General features: G+C 49.7%; 9 protein-coding genes across 9 annotated transcripts; 3 read left to right on the plus strand and 6 right to left on the minus strand.

Annotated features, from left to right (window-relative positions):
• Window positions 1–193: 193 nt before the first annotated feature.
• Window positions 194–810, plus strand: PtrM4_046640 (uncharacterized protein; the record flags this gene model as incomplete). Its single annotated transcript, XM_066104677.1, has 2 exons — window positions 194–579; window positions 627–810. The coding sequence occupies 2 exons, from the start codon at window positions 194–196 to the stop codon at window positions 808–810; spliced, it is 570 nt and encodes a 189-aa protein (XP_065959241.1).
• A 1,581-nt stretch (window positions 811–2,391) lies between these two features.
• Window positions 2,392–3,261, minus strand: PtrM4_046650 (uncharacterized protein; the record flags this gene model as incomplete). Its single annotated transcript, XM_066104678.1, has 2 exons — window positions 2,392–3,152; window positions 3,225–3,261. The coding sequence occupies 2 exons, from the start codon at window positions 3,259–3,261 to the stop codon at window positions 2,392–2,394; spliced, it is 798 nt and encodes a 265-aa protein (XP_065959242.1).
• A 1,233-nt stretch (window positions 3,262–4,494) lies between these two features.
• On the minus strand, window positions 4,495–5,874 carry PtrM4_046660 (Dimer-Tnp-hAT domain containing protein; the record flags this gene model as incomplete). The annotated part of the gene is made up of 1 exon (XM_066104679.1): window positions 4,495–5,874. One exon carries the CDS (start codon window positions 5,872–5,874, stop codon window positions 4,495–4,497), a length of 1,380 nt encoding a protein of 459 aa, XP_065959243.1.
• Window positions 5,875–5,914: 40 nt separating this feature from the next.
• On the minus strand, window positions 5,915–7,174 carry PtrM4_046670 (Atrophin-1 domain containing protein; the record flags this gene model as incomplete). Its single annotated transcript, XM_066104680.1, has 1 exon — window positions 5,915–7,174. The coding sequence occupies one exon, from the start codon at window positions 7,172–7,174 to the stop codon at window positions 5,915–5,917; it is 1,260 nt and encodes a 419-aa protein (XP_065959244.1).
• A 560-nt stretch (window positions 7,175–7,734) lies between these two features.
• Window positions 7,735–10,032, minus strand: PtrM4_046680 (uncharacterized protein; the record flags this gene model as incomplete). Its single annotated transcript, XM_066104681.1, has 1 exon — window positions 7,735–10,032. The coding sequence occupies one exon, from the start codon at window positions 10,030–10,032 to the stop codon at window positions 7,735–7,737; it is 2,298 nt and encodes a 765-aa protein (XP_065959245.1).
• Window positions 10,033–10,676: 644 nt separating this feature from the next.
• PtrM4_046690 (AAA-16 multi-domain protein) lies at window positions 10,677–11,950 on the plus strand (the record flags this gene model as incomplete). The annotated part of the gene is made up of 2 exons (XM_066104682.1): window positions 10,677–10,719; window positions 10,770–11,950. 2 exons carry the CDS (start codon window positions 10,677–10,679, stop codon window positions 11,948–11,950), a joined length of 1,224 nt encoding a protein of 407 aa, XP_065959246.1.
• A 187-nt stretch (window positions 11,951–12,137) lies between these two features.
• On the plus strand, window positions 12,138–13,332 carry PtrM4_046700 (tetratricopeptide repeat domain containing protein; the record flags this gene model as incomplete). Its single annotated transcript, XM_001936521.2, has 3 exons — window positions 12,138–12,403; window positions 12,453–13,130; window positions 13,185–13,332. 3 exons carry the CDS (start codon window positions 12,138–12,140, stop codon window positions 13,330–13,332), a joined length of 1,092 nt encoding a protein of 363 aa, XP_001936556.2.
• A 286-nt stretch (window positions 13,333–13,618) lies between these two features.
• PtrM4_046710 (haloacid dehalogenase hydrolase) lies at window positions 13,619–14,555 on the minus strand (the record flags this gene model as incomplete). Its single annotated transcript, XM_001936522.2, has 2 exons — window positions 13,619–14,468; window positions 14,536–14,555. The coding sequence occupies 2 exons, from the start codon at window positions 14,553–14,555 to the stop codon at window positions 13,619–13,621; spliced, it is 870 nt and encodes a 289-aa protein (XP_001936557.1).
• Window positions 14,556–16,092: 1,537 nt separating this feature from the next.
• PtrM4_046720 (RNase-H domain containing protein) lies at window positions 16,093–17,586 on the minus strand (the record flags this gene model as incomplete). Its single annotated transcript, XM_066104683.1, has 1 exon — window positions 16,093–17,586. One exon carries the CDS (start codon window positions 17,584–17,586, stop codon window positions 16,093–16,095), a length of 1,494 nt encoding a protein of 497 aa, XP_065959247.1.
• Window positions 17,587–17,624: the final 38 nt, after the last annotated feature.

Below are 17,624 nucleotides of genomic sequence, written 5' to 3' on the forward strand. Positions count from 1 at the left end.
GCACAGTACCTCGTGTCTGCTCGGAAATATGCAACACTAGTTCGCCAATCCTTGTCTAATTAAATCTCTTTCAGCGCTTAAATCCTTGCTCCGCCTTCTAGTGAAAATCTATATCTAAGAGTGCATGCACCACATATCGTTCCTAGCTCACAGTAAACTCAATCGAATTCAACACCAGATTACGCATCATATCATGGCAAACACACAATCCTCCGAACCGATTGCTCAAAATCAGGCTTGGGATGAAATTTTCAACTTTGACCCAACGACAAGCCCGTTCTTACCACATCCCACGACCGAACATCAGGATTTCGATGTTAACTTGGATATCTTCTCTGAACAACCTCTTTTCCTCACTACAAATTATCTCCCACAGCCAAATTACTATCTCGAACAAACGATACCGCAAGATCAGCTCCATAATGCGCTACCCCACGAACAGGCTCCTATCTACCATGATCTGAGCGGTGTTGCACAAGAGGCTACTTTTGATACAATTCGCAAAGATCTCGATAAGGTCTTTATTTCTATCTGGCAGCTGCAGAATGATTATCAGATGAGAATCGAAAAGCTCGACCAGTTAGTTATCTAGGGAGTTCTGCTATGTGGATGCTAACATAGATCAGAGAGGTCGCACAAGCAGCGAACGCAGCCCAGAGCCTACGTAAAGATGTGGATGCTATCAGCGGTTGGTTACAACAAGTGATCAGCTTTTTGAACAATACAAGCGCCCCGTGCGAGTTAGCTTGCCCAGAAGAGGGGGAAGTCCCAAAACAGCCCAAAGTCGAAAATCAGGACCAGATGGAGTAACCCAGTATACTGGGATCTGTGTAGGGGTTTCTGTATCTTGTATTTGGTTGAGTTCGCATTTCTGTCTTCTGTAGTTTCATAGGACTATATATGCATATAAAGAGCGCACCAGTTTAGAATACTTATCCGCTCTCCACCCGCTTTGAGATGCCTCCTCCCTACTCTCCACACATCCGATGGGCAAAGCCCGTAGTCAGATCAGTGTCAAGAAAGCCTACGAGGCTAGAATACTTGCGTATGAACATATTCGAAAGCCATGTCGATGGATGCGCGGCATGTGAGCCACTGCTATTCAAGCGTAAGCCGACGTTTTGTCGTCGCGGCTCCCTTCTAGAGGACCTCGTCATTCGCGACTTTGTGGTAGGGGGAGATGGCCGGGTTTACAGTACAGACAGGGAACGTGGTCATCGCATTTGCGTTGAGATATCTGACAAATATTGGGCCGTCCTGGCGCTGCTTGAGGAAGTGGATGGTCGGAGGATTCGTGTCAACTCGCGCTAAGCAACATTAGGGAGCAGATTGCGACGGTAGCATTTGTTTTCCCACAGAAATCAATATTATTGGTTAGAATTACCTCAAGAAACTAATGCCGCGGTGAAATTGTGCATCTTAGAGGCTAACATGCTGTCCACCTTCCAGTTGGCGTCTTGGTTTGCAACGCATGTACCTCACCATGCGTGTTAGGCCATGTTGATGCATCCCGCAGGGAACATGAGCTCAAGCCGTCGATCTGCAACGCGCGTATGGCGCAGTCAAGGAACTCAATATGCAACGCGTGTACGGCGCAAGCTTAACGTGCTCAGCTAGGCAAGAGTAGCGAGGCGAACTGTGAACTATTGGGCGGGCGTCTAAATAACTACCTGCATCGGCTGTGGGGTAGAGTAAGCGAAGCGAGGCGAACTGCGAGCTGCTGCAGGGTTCGACGGGCGTCTAATGCCGGTAGACTGCATGCATGAACGAGAGTACCTCGTAACGAGACGAATTGCACACTGGAAGGGTTAGTACCTTCCTCGAAGATGTTAGGAGACTTTTGCGGCGCGGTCGATGTTGCATAATATTCATTTAGATAGTTATGATTTCGTAAGAGGCGTAGTAGTGTAGGTGGGTATGTCGGCTGTCTCCGGTGACGAGTTGGTTTCGTTTTCGCGGCGCGGACAAGAACCTCGCAGTAGCTGGTCAGTGGCGTAGTCTTGGCGAACTAATGTCGGCAATATTTCTCAGCACACTATTGTGGAACCTTCGCTCCAAGCGCGCTTCTTCCTTAGTGTCCACGGGTATGTCTAGACTAACGCTTACTATTGTGGGGTCTGTTTTCGTCGAGAGCGGATAAATCTCTTGCGACTTGCCGACTTTCGTGGCGGTAGGACAGAGGAGAAGAAGGGTACGGTAGTGAATGGACCGGTTTTAACCATGTCTCCTGTTATGGAAGGTGATATAAAAGCGATGACTATACACGCTTACGCACCGCAGCTTTTAACAACATCGAACATCTTAGAGCAGCTATTCAACGCACGTATAGAGAGGAAACTCAAGAGATTACCTACTTAGACATTAAGGCTGTATAAAATAATCTAAGTTTAGCTAGACATGTTCTACGTAACGCATGATCCACAAAGGCAGTATACCAAGTGGCAGAGATAGCTCATAAGCAATGTCTCCGTATGACAGAACCTCTTGATAAACAGCCCAAAAGAACAAAACCCGCTCTATATCTCTCGTGGAGTATAGTTGATCTAAGCGCTGACGTTCTCCAAGCGTCTTGAGGTCTAAATTGGCACGATGGATATCCTGGTGAATTTTGGACCAGTAGCCCTTGCTCCGCAACCGCATAGTCTTGATAGTGTGCTGTGGGTCTTTCTCTTGGCTCGTGAGGAGACCCTCGACGCTTGCTTTGACTTCTTCGGCTATAGTAGCACGTAAAGCTATGCTAGCCTTTGTCGAAACAATGCTTTCTTTTAAGGCTTCTTTGAATAAGACCTCTCGGCGGTTACGTAGCGTTTGGCGATGGGACGATGATGGCGGTGCGCTAAGCCGGTGTAGCTCAGATTGCATGGTATTGAGATACCGATGCATACTAGCGGGTGCAGGCTGAAGCACGAAGGTGCTTGGGAGGGATTGTTGATCGGTTTCGTTGGGGACATTTGAGGCACTTTGTAGTGCATCGACCCGAGCGGAAGAGTTAAGCCATGGTGATGGGAGTGGCTCGGAGCCTGGCGAGATCACGACCCCAAACAGCGATTGTGAGGGAACCGCGGCCTTCGGCGTATCGTCATCCCGCTCGCTAGCAAATTTGATGACTGATTCGCTCTCTAATTGCTCGGGTGTTGTCTGTACAGTAAATGCTAATTTCGCTCATCAGCTAGTGTCTATGATTAGGCTATCCACCTGGGTAGGCAGTGTTCAAAGGTTCTCACCGGGTGTATCGTTCCTTTCGGAACGTCGTGAACTCATGGCTGCCACATATAACCGGATATTCGGCAGTGTTAACTGTATTTATGTTAATTCTACCCTTAGCTAGGGGCAATTCACCACAAATAAGCGCTTATGTCTCCGAAACATCCCGCGGCGTTAATTGCGGTATCGCCTACATATCCATGATACCGGTAAGTCACTAAACTAGCACCTAACTGTCTAGGCAATGAGGAGAGCTCTTCAGCCGGTAACGGTTCTGTATTGCGGGTGGCCTCGGCGCTTATGGTGCAAGGATATTTTTTAGCGGTTGATGGTCGTGCCGCGTAGGGGGGCTAGGTATGCGGCAAAGAGCTCTGGAGACCGAACGGGATGGAGCCAATAATATAACAACCAGCTAACGTGTGACTATTATTGACAAATCATTATTTACAGCACACAGCTATGCAGCTGAATAAGTACCGAAGCACATTGAACATGATCGGCTATTTGTTCTTTATCCTTGATGACAGCCGACAGATGCACAATTTGTTTCTCTTTCTGATGATTCTCCAGCCTCAGCAGACTGATCATCTCGCTCATCTCAATAGTGCGGCGTTCCAATTTCCTGAGCGCTTGGAGCAACTGCCTTCTCTCCCGATGCATAGTTGCTCGATAGATATTAAAATTGATGTGGCTCCGGGTGTGTTTCGATTCTATTGCCATCGCTGTACGTTTCTCGTACGTAACTTGAGTTGAAAGGTCTCGCAGGCAAATTGCGAGTGCGTCGCAGGTATCGCAGTCGTTTTTCTACGCATAGCTTTAGATTCATTCACGTGTGAGAACATAATAAAAATTTACCTGGTTCATTCTCTCTATTGTAATAGCTCGGAAGCCTACGGCGGAGGGGAAAGAAATAAGGGAATTTTAGGATGACAGGCAAGCAGACAATGAACGAGTGTATGGTCATGATCAGGCTTTATCTACCGACCTTAGCGCCAGGACAAAACTTAGCGGTCGTTGGTCTGACCAGTGATCGGAATGGTCTGGTCTGGTCTGGTCTGAGGGTACAGACCAGACCAGACCAGGTGCTTACATAAGGACCGGTCCGACCAGACCGGTCCGACCAGAGAAGTCAACAAACAAAACAACCAACATTTGAGGCGTAGATGTTGATTGATTAGCTCATTTCTTAGGGTTACAGTTTGTTTGTTTGAGTTGATGAGACTGAAGAGCCAATTTTTGGTTGCTTGATTGATTGAATATTGATAGACTTAAGGTTCTGAAGGGACGTTTCTATGACAATTCTGCAGGCGGCTCTTCCCACGTTCCTATCGCAAACTCTTCCGTGAGCTCCTCATCAGTATGCTTTGCTGCTGTTGTCGTGCTTGGTGTTGTAAAACCTGCACGAGTCCACCGTTGCAAGCACACCAAAGCAGCCAGTAACTGCGCGCCAATTTTCCGCCTTTGTGGCTCAATTATATCGCCAGTTCCCGCAAAAACGCGCTCACAATCAGAGCTGGAGGCGGGTATAGTCAACACGTCGATCGCCAATCGTGAAAGATGTGGATACTTCGGCTTCAACGATAACCAGTACTGTACAGCTGTTGGACCCTCCTTGTGTTGATCAGACGTCCATATAGGCTCTTTTAACCAGCTATCGTACTCATCCTCCACCTCCATTGTATGCTCGCCGTCCTCATCTAGTATAGCGTCGATAGCGTCGTCAAAGCTGCTCATGGTAGGTTTTGGCGCAGGGGTTGGTGTTGTGGCAGCAGCGGCAGGCTTGTAGGCAGCCCAAACCCGCAGAAACTTCGCGTGCGCGGTGCTCAATTGTGTAGGTTTGTTGCGCCAGAAGCGCTTAGAGTATGTTTTATATCGTGGATATAGTGCCGTAGCTGCGTAGTAAATGGGACTTTGGAGGATCTTAGTAAAGTAATTGCTCGCTTTTCGCCTCGCGGCTCGCAGGTTGATCGGGATGTGATTTTCGGGCGCCTCAGATGGCTCGTGGTTGACCGATTCGTATGGCCGAAGGCGTGCATCCAGCTCAGTTATCACACTCTCAAATACTGGGATCACCTCGTAGAGTGCGCCAAAACGGCCACACTTGCCGCGGCCTTGGAGGCGATCTGTAGCAAACTTGAGCGGCTGCAGTATCGCCATGTACTCAGTAATCACCGCCCAGTCAGCCGCCGTAAGGCCGTCTGACCTCATCCACCGCGGCACATCAGGCAGCTTGTTTCCTCTAATAGCTGCCTGTTCGTCAGCCTGTTCAGTCTCGCGAATGTGGTACGTGGCGTATGCGTTGATAGCTTGTTGGAGCTGAACTCCGCGCTTAAAGCAGTCGTAATAGCTGTTCCAACGTGTAACACACGGCTTAATTGGCTCGCGAGTGCCGCCGCTGGCGCCTGTGGGCATGCTGTTAACTGCCTCGCGTTGGCAATCTTCAAAAATGCTCCACTGCTTCGGCGGGTTGATGTAGTTGATAATATCAAGATACACGCCAAGCGGTCCTTCTTTCCGCCACTCCTTCATGTAAAAATCCTCCATCTTTGTGTTCTCCAGGGCGTTGTTATACGCGTCAGCATCCCTCCCGAACATAATCGTTTGGCCAACAAGGTTAAGTATGTGGCAAGCGCAGCGGAGGCGGCGATCGGAGGCAGAAAAGTGGTACATCGCGGCGAGTTTGTTAACAGCGGTGTCGTTATTGTAAGCGTTATCGAGCACAAAGTAGCCGAGTTTGCTGCGATTGATGCTGAAGGATTGCAGGGATTTTGGTTACAGCGTCAGCTATCGCCTCACCAGTGTGGGCACCCACCAGCTGCGGCAGCGCGATGGGTAGGTCAACTATCGCGCCCTTACTGTTGGCGTAGTGAGCAACTACAGAAAAGAAGCCACGTTTGCCGCCTTTTGTCGTCCACCCATCGAAGCTTATATGTACCTTGCTCTCGGCTTCAGCCAACGCGCGCACCACCTGAGGTCGTAGCCAACTGTACAACCTCATCACGAACGCTGACACGCTGTTATGAGACCTCCATAACGCCGCCTCTGCCTCAGGATTAGCAAGCCTGATCATCTTGCGAAAAGCCGGCGTCTCAAACTCGCGGAGTGGTCTGTTGTTGTCGACCAGCCAGAGCGCAGCTGCTTGCCGAAATTCTTGTACGTCGAAGTTTCCTATAGTCTTGTACGCCTCTAGACTAAATTTGACACCGCTTAGAGCTGCCTGACGAAGTGATTGTTGTCCATGTTTGCGGAGAGGTTTGCTTAGGATTGGACCGTCTTTGCTGAGCCGATGACCAGGTTTATCAAGCTGGAGGTGCCCGTTGGCGGCAGTGGTTGACTTCGTTACTCGGTGTACACCATTAGGTAGCTTATGAATATGACAGTACTTGCACACAAAGTACAACTCATCTGGGTGGTGAGTACCCTCCTTCCAGACACGCCAGCCGTGTTGAAAAATCCAGCTTGCCTTGCCTCGTGGAGTGCTCAGCGGCGCGACAAACCCCTTTAATCGCGACCAATCGACGCCCTCAAAGTCGCGAAAATCGACGCTCACAGCGCTATCCTCCTCCACCGAAGCCTCAGTGGCAGCGCTAGAGAAAGCTAAAGGCTGTACAATAGAGTCCTCTGGCTTATCAAACATTAACTGCGACTCCCAGGCTGGCTCATCAGTGAGCCGAGAGGCTTGTGAGGCAGCCAAAATAGGCAGTGGTGATGCCCGCCGAGGGCGCTCCTCGGGTTGTTGTACAGGCTTACATGGCGGTTCAATAGCCCGTGTGGGCGGCTCGATAACTTCTGTAGGCGGCTCTGTAGGCGGATCCGGCGTACTTTCTGGCAGCTCTATCGGCTGGGTTGGCTGGCTGCCGTCACCCAACAGCGCCTTGAGCGTAGGTTTGCGCGTACGTTGTGCTCGCTTGAAGGGAGTATCAGCTTCTTCGGCAGCCTCGGGCTTGCGTTTTGCTGGTATAGAGGGCATGGATAAGGCTAAAAGTAAGCCGGAGCCGCGAGAAAGTAAGGTGTTGTTAAATGTTATAAGCCTGATGTCAGTAGCACTAGGAATGGAACATGTGTGAATCGTGTTGTGTATTGTGCTACAGGAATTGAGATCTATGTCTCTGCCAGCTAGCGTTGTGGGCGCTAAGCCTCGTACGTACTAGCCTGGAGTGAGTGAGAGATGGGATGGAACCTAGGTCATATAACTTACACGCGAGTAGGCTTAGTAAGCAAGATCCAACACTAAGAATTCGTCGTTGAGCAGCTATCCCAGAGGCCTCACCTAGGTATCCCCCTCCCTCGCTTACTATCAAACAACACCAATCCTATCAACATTTTGTTCTCAAGATTGGTTGATTGATTGACAGAAATACAGTGGCTAACTGTTGGTTAGTTGGTTGGCTCCGAATCAAACAAATCAAACAACAATATTGATGAGATATTGATTACTGACAACCTTGGGTCCGACCAACAAGACCGCCAAGAATGAGGCTGAAGCAAAGAAGGAAGCCGAGGAAATGTGTTTTACTACTGACTGTCAATCTAGTCGTCTTCGTTCTCACTATCCTCGATATCGCTGTTCCCCTCAGCTTGGGGCTTTCCATACCAGGCCCGGAGACACTCGCACGCTTCTATAATATCTGCCTTCAGCCTACCACGGCGATCGACGATAGTAAGCTTCGCGCTACTAAAAAGACGTTCGCATTCATCCGACATAGGCGAGATCGCAAACATGTCTAGAGCGAAGCGAGCGAGATCTCGTTGGGAGTCGTAGCGAGATAGCCAGTACGCAATAGCCTCATTGCAACCTGCCTCTTCGTTATGAAGCCGGTCAGTAGAGATGTATTGTTCATACAAATCAGTTGTAGAAACTGGAGCGTCTATTCGAATGCGCTTATGTTCCCGCTGGCGATCAAATGCTGGGTCAGGATCTCTCTCCTTCCTGGCTGGTGGTGGCAGCATCTCGACAGGGTACCTTCCCTTATACTCTGTCTCCCAGAGATGCTTCACCGCTAATTGTGCGTTTTCAAACCACCTCTTCTTCTCTTCGTCGCCATGAAGAACCCACTCTTGCCTGAACCATCCCCACTTGCGATATGGATCAAGGATTTGAGCCGCATAATATGCCGGTGGAAGGTCAGTATCTTCAGGGAATCGATTTTGCCAATTCAGCTGCTGATTGTTATAGTACTCAACGCACTTTAACCAAGCAGCATCAGCGCAGCCTTGAAGGTACTTCCATGTAAAGTTGTTATCGTCCTCAGTGTGGATGTCGTGGTAGTGATCCTTCGTCTCGCTTATCTCCCGGAGAAGGCAGTCCAAAGTTGAAAACCAGTCCGCAAGTGACGTCTTCTTACCTTCAGAAAGCAAAGTTGCAGCATAGAAGTCTTTGAGAGCGAGTTCAATCTTTTCAAGCTCAAACCAGTGCTGTCCATCAAGCTTAAAGTTCGCGATCCCTACGGAGCCCTTTCCAGGTACATGACGAGCCGAGAAGAGCTCTAAACGTTCTCGAACATTTAATGCACGTGTAATCGAATAAAACCATGAGTTCCAGCGGGTCGAGTTGTTCTGGATAAGCTCAAGCCCGTCGAATTGCGAAAGATCTCCGCCGATAATAATTGTAGCAAACTCCTCACGCCGTTGTGGAGTAAGCCTGATGTATCGCACCAGGTTGTGAAGACGACCCAAACATCCGAACTTCTTCCAGAGCTCTTCCACCTTCGTATAGTCGCCACGTTGATGATGCTTCTCCAGCTTCGCAAGATACTTCTCACAGTTTCGCCCCATAAGGAACGCCTGGCAACAGAGGTTGATGACATGGCCCAAGCAACGCAGCCGGCGATGACGACGTTGTTTTGACTTCATCCATGGGCAGAGATCCTTGAGTATAAACTCAACAGCGGTATCATTTGCCGAGGCATTATCCAGCATAAAGTATCCAATCTGATCTCCGCTAATGTCGTATTCTTCCAGCAATTCAAGGACCACCGATCCAAGATTCTCTCCAGTATGTTCGCCGTATATACGTCGCATACCTAAAGCGGTAACACGTCGCATGCCGGTAGTATCAATCCACATAGCGACGACGCCTAGGATAGCGTAAGGGTTTGGTGAAGTCCAGAGATCAAAGGAGATAGAGATCCTACTCCGTGAATGGTGTAGGTCCTCCCTAAGCTGTTGCTTCTTCGATATGAATGCATTCATTACCCAGCTTCGGATAGTCTTCGCAGCCTTCGGGAGGTGGTTGAGTAGTGCCGGATTTAAAAAGAGGAGTAGTTCACGAAAGTACTGGTTCTCTAATTGAAAGAAGGCGATATGGCAGTACACAATCCAACGAATTAGAAGCTCTTTAAACTTCTCTACTGACTCCTTCCAGAAAAAGATGCTGGAAGCAGCCCCATCCTTTTGCTGGTCGATTATAGACTTCCGTACAGAACCCTTTCGCTTGATGCCACTCTGGGGATCAATCTGGTGCTTCTGTTCCAGGTGATTCCGGATCCTAGAAGTGCCATTGATGACAAACAACTCTTGCTTGCTCTTCCCAACCCTGCACTCATGGCAGTAATACACCTCTTTCTTATCGCTATCTCGAATGTATTGGAGTCCGTACTTCCAGATGTGTGATGTACCTTGACGGAAATCCTTCCTTGCAATTATTGCACGTTTCACGTACGTGATACCGCCCTGCACGAACTCATCTGGAGATTCGTGATATTGAATAGGAGTGGGTGATAGTATAGGGGTGGGTGATGACGTGGGGATAGGAGATGGAGTAAGAGACGTTAAATCTAGTCTTATAATATTCGATGGGGACGGTGAGGTTGGTGTTGAAGGCTCCATAACAATAGTATATAAGTAGGTTGTTAAGGACTTGATTGTTCTATGTAAGTAGAAGACTTACCTTGATCTTAATGACTCATATTGTGCTAAATTTTCTGGCTAGATTAGTCTAAGATCTAGTCACGTGGACCTATTTATAGCCGGACCGGTCCGATCATCTAGACCGGTCCGACCACGGTCTCAAAAAATCGCCAGACCAGACCAAGTCTTGGCGGTCTAGACCAGACCAAGACCAAGTCAGACCAGACCATTCCGATCACTGCACCCATGCTATCTGCCTATGAGCTGAGAGAGTCTAGAATCAGTTCAACGCCCCTGCGTTCAAAGTACCAACAGGTCAGTGTCCCGAGTCCTTGATTACGTCCTGATACTGACCTAGGCTTCTAGTTGGTCAACCGTGAAGTCTGTTTGACTCATTCTCCCATGGAAACCGTCGTTGGCTTAAACCTCGACCATCACAATACATGTGTTTTCACTGAAAGCGTCGGTGGTGAAGGCTTACGGGAGTTGAATGAGTTTGTGCACAAAGTCTCGGTAGATGCTGTGCAGCTTGTTGCACTTCGGCTGAGAGAACGTAGGTTAAGAAGATCTCGGCGAGCTCTAGTACGACGCTAATGGTTCAAGAGGATTACCAGTACGCAACAATGAGCGCTTACTCGCCTACGATCAGCGAAACACCACTTCAAAGTGAGGTTGATGACTAAGCTTACTCACCACTCAACGTTAACGATAATTAGTCGAGCACCTGGATCTCTCCGAAAACCCTTCCAATACAGCCACGGAATGGCCTTCGAATGGAGCAACAGAAGGGACTACACCTTTGGGGTTTGAGTTGGTTCATTCCGCAGCCCCGAACACCGAACCGAAAAAATATGTCCATCTACCTTGCGTATTACTCAACACAAATCCGAAAAATGAGAACTTCTGCGGCCGTGAAGACATCTTGGCACGTCTTGCGGCTGAGCTCTTGCCTTCGAAGAGTATAGTGACAGCGTCAGGCACGGCTCTACAGCAGTTTGCAATTTGTGGATTTGGAGGAATTGGGAAGACTGAAATAGCTCGTGAATTCTGCCGCCGACATAGAGCTGCCTTTGATGCGGTGTTTTGGGTGACAGCAGACGAGATTGCAAAACTCGACCATCACTACCAGCAAATATCGCTGGCATTGGGACTCGAAGACTCATCGGAGTGCAAGAGCCAGGTTGTCAGTAGAGAGATCGTAAAAGGGTGGCTCTCTAATCCTCAAAAGCAGCTATCTGGGTACGATGAGCTTGGTCAGCCCGATCAAGCGAGGTCAGAAGCGACTTGGTTGCTTGTGTTTGATAACGCAGACGATCCAATGATCCTGGCGGACTACTGGCCTCAGGGCAGTGGATCAATTCTTATCACCAGCCGTGATCCATTGGCTAAACGCATATTTACAGGAAGGACATCAGGATTGGATCTCGGACCATTGACACAACAGGATAGTTTGTCGCTATTCAACCATCTTACACCCATTTCCAACGAATCCGAGACCAACACTGCGAACAAAATCTGCGAAGCACTAGGCGGTGTGCCTTTGGCCATCTCACAGATGGCAGGAGTCATTTGCCGACAGGACTTGACCTTGCCTGAATTTCTTGAGCTGTATACAGATCATGAAGAACATGCCAATCTTTATGAGACAAAGTTCGATGCTAACTTGATCACATATCCTCACTCTCTGTCCACTGTTTGGGCGTTTGAGAAACTAAAGCCTCATGCGCGGCAGCTGTTGGAACTGATTTCGTTTCTCGACCCGGATTTTATTGGAGAGGATCTGTTGATTGAAGCATCAGTCATGTTACTTTCGGATGGCGCGCAGTTCAGGAAGAGTGCTTATATTGAGGCTCGGACTGACAGACTCCGCAACAATCAATCGGATCGGCATGATTGATTCCTATCTAGGTTAAAGGCTGCCTAATAAAGTAGCTCTTTAACCTATATAGGAATCAATCATGTCGATCGATTGATTGTTGCGGAGTCTGCGGACTGATCTCTTACAGTCATCGCTTGTTCAAAGAGACAAGCAAAGACAGCAGTTATCAGTCCATCGCATCGTACAGGAAGTGATCATGACAACGATGGACGAGGTCAAGAAGCGATTTATGTTCGATCTGATCGTACGAACTCTTTGGGCGGACTGGCCATCGGCTATGCCCAAGCCATCAAAAGAGCCAGAATTGCCTCAGCCCAAATCAAGTGGTGGCAGACTGCATGTTGGGAGGTGGCCTGTTTGTGCGGCGATATATCCTCACGTTCTAAGGATACATCAGCTCTGGTCAACAATATCAGATCTCTCAGACGCCACCAAATTACATTTTGCAAAGTTGTTGAACGAGGCTGCATGGTACGTAGAGGATATGCAAGCTCTTTGCTGCTTGATCTAACCTGGCCAGGTATCAGAAAGAACGCGGTAGAACAAAGGATTTTGATGGCTTCTTTGAGACTGCTCGCAGCATCTGCGAATCCTCTGTACACCCTGATCGGGATTCCCTGCTTGCAGACATATATTTCTGCCTAGGAGCTATCTCCATGGACGCAAGCGACTTCGATAAAAGTCGCGTCTATAAAGAATTGTCTTTCGCTCTGGTTTCCAACATTTGCAAAGAACTGGGAACTGCTGACGAGAGATTGTATCTTGCATACGCAGAGCGAGGCATCTCACGCATTCAGGATAAAAGGTACGAAGAAGGTGAGGCTGATCTCAGGGAAGCACTACGGATTCGTATAGCTCTTGGTAACTACGTCCCCCGGTCTGGCGAGGTTAACCTGAGCTGGTCCCTTCTTGCACAAGGAAAGCTGGAAGAGTGTGACGAGCTTCTTTCGGAAACTCTTGCGGGTAGAGAAAGGGCGTTAGGCAAAGACGATAGGGAGTCTGTCAGAACAGGACTGGTTCTGTATGCACTTGGTAACCTTCGTGCTGCTCAGAATCGATTGGATGAGAGTTTTGAGTTTCATCAGCGAGCAATGCGCCACATGCGCGCGACGGTGGGTGAGAAGGATTTCTACACTGCGAATGTCGCTCACAAAATTGCGGAGCACCTGCTCCGCTTGGGTCGAAGTGAAGAATCGATGTAAGTTTTGCTATTTCAAAAGCATATGTGAGATTTAATCTAACTATTTCTTAGTACCATGGCCAATATGGCGCTGGATATCTGGTCTGTTGACCCAAGTGCACACAAGAACGAGATTGCTCGCACAACCTTCCTCAAGGGCCGCTTGTTTGAAGCAACAGGTAGAAGCACAGTCCGCAACAATCAATTAAGTGGGTCCTAGAAGGTTCAGATTGGATTGATTGATTACCGCTTTAAGCCTAGTAGTTACCTATAGGAGTTTAAGCCCTACCTAGATAGGTAAGTGGGTCTAGGAGAGTGACCGGATTGAATTGATTGTTGCGGAGTCTAGGTAGAAGTCAAAAGGCGTCCATTGCCTTTAGAGTTGCATGCCGCTTGAGAAAGGAAATAACTCAAGAGGATCGAGATATGAATAGCTTGACCACGGAAGATTTCGACGAGATCGTTGCTTTTTGGGCTCGATGATAAGTCTCATTTGTCTGTATAGATTATACAATCTCGAGACCATATTTTCGAGGGTTGAATTCTTCCAGACTAGATATACACTCAGCCCAGCCGTCATCAATTTCCCCTAATTGCCAATCATCTCCAAGCGCATTCATCCCCATTCTCCCAGCCAACACTTGTTCTTGCTTGCTTCCATACTCAGCCGCCACGTCTTGATGCGGGACCCAAATGACTCTCATCCCCGCGCGTCTTCCGGCCTCTACTCCCGTTACACTGTCTTCAAATACCAAACACTCGTTAGGCTTGATGATATCTTCCGCGTCATTCGCCGAGTTCAATGATTGCAACGCAATTAGGTATATGTCAGGGGCCGGCTTCCCTCGACCCTTTCGCAGTCGTGCATCGTCGCCCAGAATCCGCTGCTTTGGCTCGAAGAAATCCAACAACTGCTTCGTCTCCGGTTTTGAAGTTTTCAATCTAAAGCTATGGCTCTTACTGCTAGATGCCAGCGCTAATTTGATTTTGTCTCCTGAGGAATTTCGCGCATGACTAAGATCGGAAAGAAGCTTGTTCGCACCAGGCAATGGTTCGCAGCTCTGGAACTGAGCTTGCATTTGCTCCCTCAACTCTTGAGCAAACTGCTCGCGCGGAATAGGCAGCTTGGCCCAATTGTGGAATATGTCGCCATTTGTTGAGTCCGGGATGCCCATGAGCTGGACTCGAATCGACCGAGTAAAGGCAGGCCTGCCGTACTTTTCGAGAAGTCGGTTCGTGCAAAGAGTAATAATATCTTCAGAGTTGATGAGGAGTCCGTCCATGTCGAAAATGCAAGCCCGGATTGGCGGAAAAATCGTAGCGGATACATTGCCCTCGGGTAACGGCTTCGCTGTTCTTATGTAAATGTTAGAGACGAACACGTCCCCGGCCAAACACGGTCGCCCACATTGGAAGAACTCACTGTGATCTAGAGAGCGCCATGTTGTCACAAGCGGCTGAAGCCGTCATCTCCAAGATTGTCGAGGTGGAAGGAGTCGAGCCCGTTAGCAGTGTAATGCCAAGGTAACGCGAGTGCGGGGCATGAAAAAAGCGTTTATAACCTTGCGATCAACTTTCAATACACAAGTTTCTTTGGGGCATTAACATGGCGCCCTCGGCAGGTAGTTCCAGGTGGAGGCAATTGCGCACGCTGTGGGGGCTTTTTCTACAGGTACAGTGCACGGACAAGCAATGCGTGGGACACGTAATGCGCACCCCACCATCCAATTTACCCACCGGTACAAAGGTGCCCTTCAAAAGTCCCTGCCTGACTTGGCGAGCAAGCATTCATGGGCTATTCCTAACTTAGGTTAATCTCTGGGAGCTCTGGCTTCTTAAGCCGCCTACCTTCTTTATACTCCTTGCTGCCTTTAAGCGTGATAATCTATTTGATACGAATAGGAGTTCTCTGTTACAAGTAGCAATGATCTCTCCTTGATGCAGGGTGCATTGGAAGAGGCCATGGGGCGTTCACGTTAGACGTTAGTGATCTCCACAGGGCGCAGATCAAGTGACTTGACATCCCGCCAAATCATAGCATCCGGGAAGTGAGTATACGATTGGATCCCAGGGAGGACAGCACAGATTGCAATGGATATGTATAAAGGATGGATGGGTTTCATTATTATACTCGTTGTGGTCAATTCGGAATAGTTCATCTCTTCAACAAATTTATTTATGTATTAATTGACTCCTACTCGGTTTCAGCTGCGTGCGGCGCTGCTGTGCCCGGAGTGACAGGCGCGGCAAACGGCGGACGCGGTGCGGATCAACATCCACACCACCCCACTTCATCCCAAAAGGACCATCTGTCCCCAGAGGCTTGCCGTTTTTCCTCAACCACTATTTACACGTCCTTTGTCAGGCTATCGAGACAGGGGTTCTACTAATTGCATGCTGTGTTTCTAGGCTCGTAGAGCCCCGCTGCCTCGTTTGTCGTGTCCGCTATACCTACAAACTCGCCCCAGCGCTCGGCGTCGTCTACTCATCTCTGACCCCCACTTGCCGAAGGATTTGCGTCTGTTCCATACACTCTCATGCACTTGCAGCTTCCGCTTTGCGCACGCGGCTTTGTTGTCATCCCACGCTTACCCCTGTCTCGCTTAGCACAGGCTTTTCCTTACTCGCTCTGGCTCTAGGCAGCATGACCCTCGCTCCCTGCCTACTGATTTATTTATTTATTTATTGACTCCTACTCGGTTTCAGCCGCGTGCTGCGCAGCTATGCCCGGAGTGACAGGCGTGGCAGACAGCGGACGCGGTGCGGACGTTGATCCGCGCCGCCCCACTTCATCCCTTGAGAGAGACCATCTGTCCCCAGCAACCTGCCGTCTTCCATCAACCACCATCTATATGCTTTGGCCGGCCATCTAGATAGCGGTTCTACTAATTGCATGCTATGTTTCTAGGCTCGTAGAGGCTCGCTGCCTCGTCTGTCGCGTCCGCTGTACCTACCGTCTCCCCCCAGCGCTCGGCGTCGTCTACTCATCTCTGATCCCCACTTGCCCAAGGATCTGCGTCTGTTCCATATATTCGATAGCTTTGGTGGCTAGCTGCGGCGTGCTCAGGATAGTCCTGAGACTATTCCGTCCGGACAGGTTGGCGAAAATACGGTTCCGGAGGTCCTTATACTTGCTGCAGCGGAGGAGGACGTGGGCGACGGTCTGCCGCCTCTCTCCACAGCTGCAGCGGGGGTTAGTAATGGTCGGGACGTGTCGACTGAAGAGAAAGTCGTTGAGGCCTATCTTCTCGGTTCGCAGTTGCACCAACAGCGCGCTTTCCCTTTTGCTGAGCCTCTCGTGGAGCTGCAGCACTTTCTTGGTGGGCGTCGGCGTGTGTCTATATGTCGCGCGGCCTCTCTTGTCTTCCCTCCATGCGCTGATCCAAGCCCTCTCTGCCTGTGTCTTACACCATCTCCTGAGCGTTGTTTTGAGCGGATACAATTGCGAGGGCGGGTTTGCTGGTAGCTGGCTGCGGCCGTCCTCTCTCCACCCAGTTGCCTCCTTGGCAGCCTGGTCGGCGGCCTCGTTTCCGGGGATTCCTACGTGGGCCGGTATCCATCGAACGGTTACGGTTAGTCCTTTGTCCTGGAGCTCCTGGACCTGCTGCGCGATCTCTCCGAGGATGTAGGCGCCAGATCGTCCCTCTGCCTTGGCTATAGACCATATAGCGGCCTGGTTGTCCGTGTATATGGCTATACTCTTCCGTTCACCGTGCTCGTTTTCGTATCTCCGCGCGATCTGTAGTGCCAAACTGATGCCTTGCAGCTCCGCGGCGTATACTGTCGATAGGGTGCTTGGCCCCATGTGTGCAGACAGTGTCTGCTGTGTGAGTGGGCATACCGCTGCGGAGCCAATCTCGCCGTCGATGCCGCTGCCATCGGTGTATATGCTAAGGCTGTTGTCTGCTGCACACTCTGCGTCGTGGCGGTCTCGGGCCTTGTCTGCATTGCCTTCGATGTGGGTGTGCGGCCCTCTCTGCCATGGAGGCGTGATGAATGGCGGGATATGCTCTTGCTTGTCTAGATTGCGCACTTGCTTGCTCCTTAGTGCCTCATAGATCTTCTGCCAAGGACTCTTGTGTGCTCTGTAGTTCTTATCCATGGCCACTGGTGCTGGTTCTCTTAGCTCAAAGCCTGCGGTTTTCGCGATGTCCCTAGACGAAGATAGTCGAGTTACTACGTCTGCGTTGTGCTTCCAGATCTGCTGTTCGATTGGAAGGAGAAACGTTTCTACGTCAAGTGCAGCCCTTGAGGTTGCTCTATAGGCTCCGCATATACTTCGCGCTGCTCTTGCTTGGATACTGCGCAGGGCATCTATCGTCTTATGCGTGTAGGCGCGATTCTTGTCGTTGAGGTTGGCGTTGGACCAGATGGAACAAGCGTACATCATTTGTGGGAGTGCGATGGCTTCGTACAGTCTGCGCATGTCTTGCAGACGGACGCCCCAGGTAGAGCTGCCGAGGCTGCTTAGCATGTGTACTGTGCGTGTTGCCTTCTGTCTGATCGTCTCTA

The sequence above is a fragment of the Pyrenophora tritici-repentis genome, chromosome 10 (assembly GCF_003171515.1).
Source record: "Pyrenophora tritici-repentis strain M4 chromosome 10, whole genome shotgun sequence".
NCBI classification, from domain to species: domain Eukaryota; kingdom Fungi; phylum Ascomycota; class Dothideomycetes; order Pleosporales; family Pleosporaceae; genus Pyrenophora; species Pyrenophora tritici-repentis.